This window comes from Grampus griseus (assembly GCF_964374135.1).
Source record: "Grampus griseus genome assembly, chromosome: 20".
Lineage (NCBI taxonomy): Eukaryota > Metazoa > Chordata > Mammalia > Artiodactyla > Delphinidae > Grampus > Grampus griseus.
In genome coordinates, this window is record NC_139014.1 from 9,100,263 (window position 1) to 9,110,967 (window position 10,705).

The 10,705-nt window shown below is 55.1% G+C and overlaps 1 protein-coding gene across 1 annotated transcript; it reads right to left on the reverse strand.

The window, feature by feature from the left end:
- Nucleotides 1-487: 487 nt before the first annotated feature.
- Nucleotides 488-10,431, reverse strand: TK1 (thymidine kinase 1). The gene is made up of 7 exons (XM_082679493.1): nt 10,317-10,431; nt 10,198-10,229; nt 9,064-9,174; nt 6,857-6,950; nt 1,802-1,891; nt 1,382-1,501; nt 488-1,292 (listed from the first exon to the last, which is right to left on the reverse strand). The coding sequence occupies exons 1-7, from the start codon at nt 10,380-10,382 to the stop codon at nt 1,092-1,094; spliced, it is 714 nt and encodes a 237-aa protein (XP_082535619.1). The 5' UTR covers nt 10,383-10,431; the 3' UTR covers nt 488-1,091.
- Nucleotides 10,432-10,705: the final 274 nt, after the last annotated feature.

The window sequence follows — 10,705 nt, forward strand, 5'->3', positions numbered from 1 at the left end:
TTGCCTCCGTGTAAGCTGCCCACAGCGTATTTTCTGAGGCACAGCAGAGCTGGTCTTCTTGGCTCCTGAACTGTCAAGTGTCTGTTTCACAAACAAAACCTGACCTCACAGCCCCATCTGGCAGCACAGACCAAAGCTTCATCTTTCCAACCTGGGCCTCAGGCTCCTTCATCCACCCATCTTGACCTGAAACCTGCCCCGACAGAAGAGCAGGCAGACATTCCTCTCAGGACACACTTCACGATCATTTCTCAGTTAAAAAGCATTGTGGCTAAGAGATCAGTAGTACTAGAAAATGATTTGAAAAGAAATCCCCACACCTAAATCAGGTCACAGCTGTCTCCAGTGAGACCTGGGGAATCCCAGACAGTTAAAGAGAAATACGCTTTCATCAACCAGTAAATTTTAATATTAGTTATTAATATCACACACTACAACAGAAAAATCACAGCCCCTGCTGTAAAAGACAAGCCCCTGGGATCTGAGCCCCAGCAGGGTGTCACCCACATGGAAGAAGCTGTAATTCTGGAGAAAATGATCGCCAGAGCAGGAAGGGCTTTTGGCCCAAAGGGAAGTAAGAGAGAACAAGTCCAGCCATCCTCAGAAGGGCCAGGAGCCCATCCCAGGCAGGAGGACTAAAGTCTTTGCACTAGAGGAGGCTCGGTGCTGAGCCAGAGGTGCTGGTGCTCCGACTTCCCAGTGAGAACAGAAACTCAACAGCAAAAGCCACAAAAGGGGAAGAAGCCAGGAGCGCTGATGCCACAGGAGCTCGCGCCTCCGGCCTCACCGCTTGGAGAGGGAGGGACTCACGTCAGCAGTGGCCCCGCGCCCGCCTGGGGTGGATTGTGAGTAGTCTGGGAAGGGAACTGAGGGGAGCCGGCGGGCAGGCAAGGAGGGAAGTGTGATGTGCAGACCACCGGCCCGTGGCCCTTGGCCGGGGAAGGGGCGCTGGTGAAACTTCACCCCCCCACCCCCGCTTCCTCCTCCGAGAAGGCCGGGCAGCACGCAGGGGGCAGGCGTCCGCCAGGGGGCAGCAGCAGGCACGGGAGCGGGTGGCGGTCAGCGCCTGTCCTGGGTGCGGGGCCTGTGCCTCAGTTGGCCGGGCTGCACTGCAGGATCTGATGAGGAGCGAATAGCTTCCTGGCTCCCATGGCCTCCCCGGGCTTTACCAGCACTGGGCAGTTCTCTTTATTCTCTTTGCTGTCCAGCCCGACAGGCTGACCCGAGGCCTTCTTGAAGTAGCAGAGGCGGCACACGGAGTGGTACTTGTCTGCTCCTCCTATCACCTCGACCTGGCCATGGGACAGGAAGCGCCAGGACTGAGCGGGGACACAGCACCACCCCCGCCCCTCCACCCCTCGGAGAAGGCAGGGGGCGCCACCTCTTTCTCCGCGCCCAGCCTCTTGGTGTAGGCGGCCTCTCGGAAGCACTCCATGCACACCGCCGTCAGCTTCACCACGCTCTCGGCCAGGGGCACCAGGTTCAGGATGGTCCCGAAAGCCTGTATTCCCATGGGAAGACCGGTGCACTTACCTCACCGGGTGGGCTTTTCCTTGAAACCCTCCGATTCACAGCCCTGAAGCCAGGAAACTAGGCCCTGACCTTGCTTTCCCGCAGAGCACCAGCCCCTGCAGCAGGCGGCCTAGTCTGGGGCAAACCAGGGAGCTGGGTCTGGCTCGCCTGAGCGCCTGGGCTCTGGCAGTCTGGTCATCCAGGGCGCGGTGAGCTGTCCATCTGTGCACAGCCCCGGCCCCTTCCTCCCTCCTGGGTCCCATCCCGAGACCTGGACCAGACGCCTTACCTTCCTCTGGAAGGTCCCATCCAGTGCAGCCACAATGACGGTCTTCCCGGCATTGGCCATGGTCTCGCTGAACTCCACGATGTCGGGGAACTGGAAAGGGTGAGAGGAGGAGTGAGCTTCCGCCCTGGGCAGCAGCTTCCAGGAGCCACGAACACGTGGCTGGACCCAACAGCTCTGGCCACCTGGATCGGCGTGGAGCGCGAGAATAGGGTGGCCCCAGCCCCCCACACCCGGCACGCTGCCTGCACATCTGCAGCAGCCCCAGTCGCTCCACCATCCTGCCAGCTTTCCATGGCAGACCCGGGCCCCACTCCAGGCCAAGCACCCGGAACAGTCACCAGGAGAGGCAGTCTGCTACCGCAGTGGTCAAAAGCCCAGGCCAGAGGCTGCCTTGGGCTTGAACCGTGGTCTTGGTTGGACCCATTAGCTGTGACCTTGGCAATGACTTCACGTTTCTGAGCCCAAGAAAAGGCAAGGAAGGCCCTTGGTGGTGTTTAGGGATTCAGGAGCCTCGAATAATTTATGACATATGCTATATGGCCGAGAGGCAGGCTCTGTGTGCTTGCTTTTCTTTAAAAACATAATGTGCCCGTGTGACGCCTTGAGAAGGGGTGAGGGTTCCACTGGCCACTTAGAGCAGGATGGCACGGCACACCCTTCTAAATACAGGGCCTGCAGAAAGGTCACTTACTTGGGAAATCAAATTTCAAGTGGCCCAGGGCAAGGCTGCTACTTAAATTCTTTGGTGAACTTTCACTGGTCAATCATCTGTCTAGATTGGTCTTTGGGTTGGGTGAAGTGGGGAGTTCTTGTGTTTGGGCAAAGGGTCTCTCTCCAAGCCGTTCATGTAGGTGCAAAATTACCAAGACCTGAGGGCTCAGCAAGACGAGGTCCAGGAGAGGGGTTAGAAAACCTGGATCAGTTCCAGCGGGATTCACCGAAGCCAGATCTGACGGCCTCTGCAGGGCTGCCGAGCCTGAGCTACGGAAACAGCACCTCCCACCCAGAGGCTCCAGCCTGGCTCCAGGTGAGGCCCCTCTTCTTCTCTAAAGGACTCATCACAGGTCACAGAAATGCAGCCCCCAGCCTGCAAGGAGCTGTCAGCCAGTGCCCTCCACCCTACCCCCATTGTCACAAACAAAATGGTTTCTAGACATTGCCAGATATCCCCCGGGTAGGGGCTGGGGGCAAAACTGCCCTGGGATGAGCACCCCCTGCGTCTCACTCTCCCTGTCAAGGCCTCATCAGATGTGGGTCCTTCCACACCAGGGTTTGGGGACCTCTCAGGGTCCTCCACCTTGCCCGCTGCAGCGATGCCCACCATCAGAGACTTCAATTCTTCCACTTAAACTTTGTCCCCTGTTCACATGCCACCCCGCCCCCACCCAAACACTGAACCCTGGGCCTCCAGCTGGGGTTCCTGAATGATCAAAGGTAAGGTCAGAGCTGTCTGCAACATCCCAGAATGCCCACTGGTAACCAACCACATTACTGACGTTTGTTCTTATTGCCATTAAATTTTTTAGGTTATGTTATGGGTTGAATTGTGTCCCTTCCCACCCCCCAAATCCATACGTAGAAACCCTCACCCCCAATACCTCAGAACCTTATTTGGAGAGAGGATCTTTGCAGAGGTACCCAGTCATGAAGTAGGTCAGTAGGGTCACACTCCAGTATGACTGGTGTCCTTGTAAAAAGGGGAAACTTGGACACAGAGAGGGACAGACACAGGGAGCAGATGGCCACCTGCACGCCAAGGGGACAGGACTGGAACAGATTCTCCCTCACGGCCTCAGGGGGAACCCACCCTGCCCACACCTTGGCCTTGGGCTCCCAGCCTCCAGAGCTGTGGGAAGTAAATGTCTGTGGTTTAAACCGCCCAGTCTGTGGTACGTGTCACAGCAGCCATAGACTCTAATACAGGTTACATTCAAAGCGGAACTTCAGAGGACCTAGTAAACGTAGGGTTTTCTTGGTAGACAAAAATGATTGCCACACGGGATCCAGGTAGAAAAGTAACGGGGGGTTTCTTGATGGTGACAAGTCTACCCACTTGGTTCACCTGCAGATCCAGCACCTGGGCTGACCTGCCGTGAGCCACTTCCTGAACAAGGTTTGATGAGGGGAGAGGACCGAAAGGGGAGATCAGGAAGCCAAGAAGTAGTTTCACCCTCGTCCTTATCTTGCCGAGAGGTGGCGCCCTCATGATGCACGAGGGAAGCACCCCAGCCCTGCCCCGGTGGAGGCCCGGCTTCCCGGCAGCCAGGCTGGTGTTGAAGGCGCAAAGGCCACAGAGGACAGGAACAAAGGACGTGACACTGAAACATTCAACCGTTCCACCATGAATGGTAGAGACTAAATGAGATGCACAGACCAAATCCAGAGGCAAATGAACAGGGAAGAAATATTTACAGCATGTGACAAACTGGCACCGATTACATCATGTCCTGTAGAGGAAAGATCAACCAAGAGAAGGAGGCAATTTACAAAAGTAGAAACACAGGGAAAATGATGTCAGCCACCCGAGCAACAAAAGAGAAGGGCAGTTGGAACAGGATGTGTGTATGCAGCCGCCAACACCCTGCCCTCCACGGCCGGGGATTTCCGCAAACACCCAGATGCCTCTCCCCCCACCCCCCACGCTGTCCATGCTCCTCCAGCAGAGGAGACGCCCTGGGCGGCTTCCAGGCTCTCCCAGGGTTACCGCCAAAGTCTTTCCCGCTGACCTGGCCAAAGCCCCTGGCCTCCTGGCTGCTCCTGAGACATGCCCAAAAGCACACTCCTGACTGGGAACCTTCACCCCACTTTCCTTTTGGCCCCTTTCTGACCGTCCTCATAAAGCATCATCCCCACCTTAGCTCTACCCCCTCACAGTGCCTTTCTCCCCCGGTTGCCACCACCTTTTACATATTTCTCTCCCCCAACTAGAATGTAAGTGCAAGGGTGAGACCCTGGCTGTATCCCCAACACCTAGAACATCGCTGCCACACAGCACAAGCTCAGAAAACACTTACTGAATGAATGAGATCGGTCCCTTGACCAGTGATTCTACTTAGTAGATAAACCCCAATACACCGGACGATAGCCAGGATGTCCGCACACACGTCCGTCACAGCCTGTAAGTGCCACACCCAAGGGGCCAGCTCGTGGAAGACATGGGATGTTCATAAGGATAGGTATTTGCTGATGAGGAAAAAATGGTCACAACACGTGATATGAGCCCGATCTATAAATACGAACTTCCGGCAAGGCCATTCTGTGACTGTGATGGTCAAGACAAAACCAGACCCCTCCTAGGGAATTCCCTGGTGGTCCCAGTGGTCTCCGCGCTCTCACTGCTGAGGGCCCCGGTTCAATCCCTGGTCAGGGAACTGGATCCCACATGCTGCAACTAAAGATCCCGCACGCTGCAACGAAGACCCCGTGTGCTGCAACTAAGACCCAGCACAGACAAAAAAAAAAATTAAAAAGAAACAGAGGTAAGACCAACACTTGGAGTGACACTGTGCGGCTGGCATGCCCAGGATCCAGCTGCCCACCTACCACTGCACCCTCAGCTTATAGCGTGGGGTCTTCAGATGTACCACTCTCCAAGGGAAGGATGAAGGGAGGGAGAGGCAGTCCTTTTGTCAGGTCCCATGTTGAGAGGCAACTGAGGCAGCCACCTCTGGGCCCCAGAACTTCTTGCAGAGCAAGACCCACAGGGGTGAGGGCAGAACAGAAGATTGGTGATGTTTCTGCAGTAGGTTTAATAAACACTAGTTATGGGAACTCGAGTTTGACTTGCTGGCCAGGGAGGAAGTAGCCATAGAAACAGGGAACAGAACTGTGGGGCAGGGACTTCCCTGGTGGCGCAGTGGTTAAGAATCCGCCTGCCAATGCAGGGGACACGGGTCCGATCCCTGGTCCGGGAAGATCCCTCATGCTGCAGAGCAGCTAAGCCCGTGCTCCACAACTACTGAGCCTGTGCTCTAGAGCCCCTGAGCCACAACAAGAGAAGCCACCGCTATGAAGGGTAGCCCCTGCTCTCCGCAACCAGAGAAAGCCCGCGCAACAACGAAGACCTAACACCGCCAAAAAATAAATCAAAAAACAGAAGCGGACTTCCCTGGTGGTGCAGTGATTAAGAATCCACCTGCCAGTGCAGGGGACACGGGTTCGAGCCCTGGTCCGGGAAGATTCCACAAAGCCCGTGTGCCACAACTACTGAGCCTGCGCTCTAGAGCCCGCGAGCCACAGCTACTGAGCCCACGAGCCACAACTACTGAAGCCCGTGTGCCAAGAGCCCGTGCTCCGCAACAAGAGAAGCCACCACAATGAGAAGCCCACGCACCGCAACGAAAAGTAGCCCCTGCTCGCCGCAACTAGAGAAAGCCCGCACGCAGCAACGAAGACCCAATGCAGCCAAACATAAATAAGTAAATAAATAAACTATATATATTAAAAAATTATTTTTACAGTAAACAAAAAATTTGATTTCTCAACACTGGTGTATAGGGAGGGTTTGGTTCTGTTTAGCTCAATGTTGCTTCTTTTTTTAAAAAAAATTTATTTATTTATTTATTTATGTTTGGCTGCGTTGGGTCTTCGTTGCTGCGCGCGGGCTTTCTCTAGTTGCGGCGAGCAGGGGCTACTCTTCATTGCGGTGCATGGGCTTCTCATTGTGGTGGCTTCTCTTATTGCGGAGCACGGGCTCTAGGCGCACGGGCTTCAGTAGTTGTGGCTCGTGGGCTTAGTTGCTCCATGGCATGTGGGATCTTCCTGGACCAGGGCTTGAACCCGTGCCCCCTGAATTGGCAGGAGAATTCTTAACCACTGTGCTACCAGGGAAGTCCTGTAAATTTTTTTTTTTTTAAGGTAAATAAATTCTATATAACAGTAACACAGAAAGCAGTAAAGGGAATTCAAAGGGTATTCAGACACTAGTTAAAGCAAGTTAACAATGTTTACCTTATAAAAATATCAGAAATTGAACCAATAACCTCCAAATTAGCAGAGGAAAAAGGGGGACAGTTGAGTTCACAGGAAGAGTGCTATCAGGACAAGTCAACTTACAAACTGCCCTTCGTCGATGCCTATAACAGCCACGCCCAGGGCCTCCTGGGCCACATCCCGGAGCACGCAGGCTGGCAGGGCCTCCATGGTATTCCTGGGGACAGAAAGCCAGAGTGTGAGCAAGAGAAGGGAGCCAGAGGAGACCAGGAACCAGAATGAGGGGCCAGGGAAATGGTCTCATGAGCAACCCCTACCTGCAGAGCAGGCTGAGATGTCTGCCCAGAGCTTTGAGAAATTAGCACCTGTGGGAAGGCATCTGGGGAGAAGAGTAAAGGCCTTTGTTTGGAAAACCAGTTATTCAACAAGAGCTGTTTCACTTCACGTGTGTGTGTGTGTGTGTGTGTGTGTGTGTGTGTGTGTGGTGGGGTGGGGTGCAGACAGGGTTACTTCATCAGGTACAGTGCCTGGGGCCCATGATGCTTTGGGGACGAATGAAACATTTTAATTTCTTCTAAAAATCAGAATAAATGTAACTCAGTCTGGATTATCTTTGTCTTTATATCAATGCAGTCATAAATTATATATTTTTATTTTTTTCTTTATAGAGGAAGGGGCCCATGAAAATCCTACCATGGCCCCGGGCAGACCATTAGCACCAGAATCTAAGACTAGGCGCCGCGTGCACCAGCAGAGATAAGCCAGGAACACCAACCAGCAGTGCAGTGACCTAGGATTCCCTCCGTTTGACTCCTCTGGTTGATTAAAGGATTTCTCCGAGATCATAGAGCTATTAACGGGCAGAGTCAGGATTCAGATCCGCATTCATACCGCTGCCTCGTGTGTCCTGAGGGGAGGTTCCTACCCAGCAGAGTCTGAAAGTGAAAGGCCATGTGTGGGAGTGTTCCAGTGCATTAAATGACGTGGTGGACCCCACCCTGCCCCACAGCCAGGCCTTTTGGAAGAGGAATGCTGTTCTTTGTCTTCTAGTTTCTGTTTTTCTGCAATGTTATTTTCTTCTGTTTCCATTTTTGCCTGCTCCTCTGAACTACCCTTCCAAGGAGCTAGGAGTTTCCTGACGGCTCTGCAGTTTTGCAGCTATATATTTACGTAAAACTTTACAACTACTTAGTGATGATCTTGCTTTGATCCTGCAGGCAACGCAAGCCGGTTCCAGCTTCAGCAAGAGCAGCGTCTCTGGAGCACCGTCACCCCTGCCAAGCGCTAGGCCTCTGCTGCAGCTCGTCTGGGCCTCTACAGCCCAGATTAGAGAGGATTTGTGACACTGGGGCAGAGCCTGGATTCCACCCCCATCTGACAGACCCAGAAGCTGCACTTCTAATCTTCTCCACTGCTTTCACTGTCCTCCCCTGACACTTCTCGCGTCCTGAGCAGCGGACACCTATGTTTTAGGGATGAGAAAGCAAACGTGGAGACGTAAATGACCTGCATCAGGCAACATGTCCAGGAAACGTCACTCAACGTTTAACTTAACTCCAAGTCCTGGGCCCTCTCCGCCTCACCCACCTGCCCAGAGCCCCCTGCACTCCCACCCTGAAGCCACACACAGCACAGCCTTGATGCTGGGGGCTCAGGTGGATGAATCTGGAAGACGAGAAAAGTGTCTCAGCCTCCAAACCATCAGGCCCTAAATGCTGTACGGAACGGCAGGAGTGGTATTAAATTTAACCTCCCAACCTCAGGCTGCAGGCTGAAATGTCCACAGGACACAGGCAGATAAACATAAAAGGGGGATGCACAAAGGCCACGAGACAGGGAGTCAGCAAGGACAAGCCAACTAAAAACTTAAATAAAATTCAGCCTGCAGGCCAGCAAAACCAGTCTGCAACCTCCACATAGGTCAAGAGCAGGGTTTCTCAACCTTGGCCAGACATTACTGACATTTGGGGCTGGATCATTCTTTGTTATGGGGCTGTCTGTGCATTGTAGGATGTAGTGGCATCCCTGCCCTTTACCCACTAGTTGCCATCATGCCCTTACCTCCTCCTGTTGTGAAAACTAAAAAACGTCTCCACACATTGCAAATAGACGCTAGCGGGCAGAATCACGTCCCGCTAGGAACCACTGGGCTAGAGCCCCAAGAAAGGCCAAGTTCTAGGGTACCTTGCCAAGCAACCTGGAAAGTTTGCAGATTTGAACGGTTCACTGCCTGGCATCAGCATTATTAACCATCCTCTCTAAAGAGTTCTGACAGTCACTGGCCTTCTCACAAAAGGTGTGGGAACAGGACAGAAGGGGCAGGGACTGACCGGTCATGCGTGGAGAAGTTGCTGCTGTAACGCGTGTCCTTGGCATATTTGATCACCAGGCACTTGTACTGGGCAATCTGGAAGCGACGGACCCGTCTCATCAGCTCAGTACTGCAAGGTAAGGCCCATGCATAAGTGTGGGCGAGGAAGACCCCATCAGCACAAGTCGGGCTCCCTACCGCCTTCTAGGGGTATACAGCCTGAGCCCCACCAATGGATGGGAAGGCTGCAGGGCAGGGCGTGGACCAGTGAGGACAGAAAAGGCCCACACAGAGAGTTCAGTCTCGACCCAGGAGGGAGGAGCATGCCTGGGCTGATAGTCATTCTCTATGGGGAGGGTGGCAAAGAAGGGCCCTCAGGTGATTCGAGGAAGGGCTGGAGGAGTGATTTTGTTGGGGGCAAAGCAAAGACCACATGCACAGGAGAGGGGTTCAGATTCCATTCCAAAGTAATCTCACCCCACAGTTCTTCACATGGCCTGAACTAACTTCACAGAACCTTTTGGTGCAACAAGGGAAGCGCTTTGTCTCTGAGTCCAAGAGCCCACCCTGAGCCTCACCATCGTGGGCAAGGGATTTGAGCTGGAGTGATTCCCCAGCGCCATATAGGAAGGGGGGCCAGGGGAGTTACTGGGGGCTCACTGGGATTGGTTCTATCACTTCAGGGAAGCAAAGGCACCAGCGCTTGACTCTTCAGTGTGGAGAGTAACTACGCTCCTGGGCCATCTTAGGAAACAATCATACACTGCAAGGAAGCCACAGATACTGCAGGGCGCACAGAGCCTGGCCACCGTAGATGCACCCTTCAGAGAGGGCTTTAGTGAGGGGCTAAACGATGAGCAGCTGTGACCAGCTCCCGGAAGGAGCGGTGGTTGAATGACCCCAAGGGGAAGAGGTTCCGACCCGGACGGGAAGGGGAGGAGCTTCTCCGGTAGGATCCCACGGAGGAGAGGCATCCTGGGCGCGAACGCGGGGTCGGGCAGTGGGGGCTGCTCTAGAAGCGGGGCTCTGAGAGGGGCGGCAGGCTCGGGGTCGTGGGGCGTCATGGGAGGAGGACGGGGTCCTGGGAGTTGGAGGAGAAGCAGGGAAGTAGGGAAAGAGATCCCGGCCTACCCCCGTCCCGCGAGGCCATTACCTTTTTCCTGAGAACATGGGTCCGAGAATCACCTAGGAGAGAAGGAGAGGTCACTGGGCCCCGGTGCGCACGGACACCCGGGCCTCGATCACGACTCCGACCCGCCCCGCGGCCCGCACCTGGATCTGCCCCCGGGTCTTGCTGGGGGAGCCGGGTAGCACGGTGGGCAGGTTGATGCAGCTCATGGTGCCTTCAGGGAGATCACAAATCGAGGGGCCGCCGCCGCCGCCGCCGCCGCCGCCGCCGCCGCCGCCGCCGCCGCCGCCGCCCTCGCCCTGCAGGCTCTCGTCGGTTCCCGCGCCTTGCTTCTTTATCCCCGGCGCGCGGGCCAATCGGGAGCCGGCGCCGCCGGCCCGGAGCCAATCAGCGTGCGGCTATGGGACCGGCGGGAGATTTTACCTCAGCCCGCCCCCTCGTGGGAGGGACCGGGAACGCGCGCACCAGGCTCAGCTCACCAGGGCGGTGGGCGCGGCTCCCAGGGACGGGGCCTGACCAGAGCCCCGCCCTC

Excerpts from the sequence above, each read along its gene's own strand:
- TK1 (XM_082679493.1), bottom strand. The coding sequence starts at position 10,382 with ATGAGCTGCATCAACCTGCCCACCGTGCTACCCGGCTCCCCCAGCAAG. Across the intron at positions 1,892-6,856 it reads GCATCGACGAAGGGCAGTTT|TTCCCCGACATCGTGGAGTT; the intron begins GTAAGTTGACTT and ends CACCCTTTCCAG. Across the intron at positions 1,293-1,381 it reads GGCTGGGCGCGGAGAAAGAG|GTCGAGGTGATAGGAGGAGC; the intron begins GTGGCGCCCCCT and ends TCCCATGGCCAG.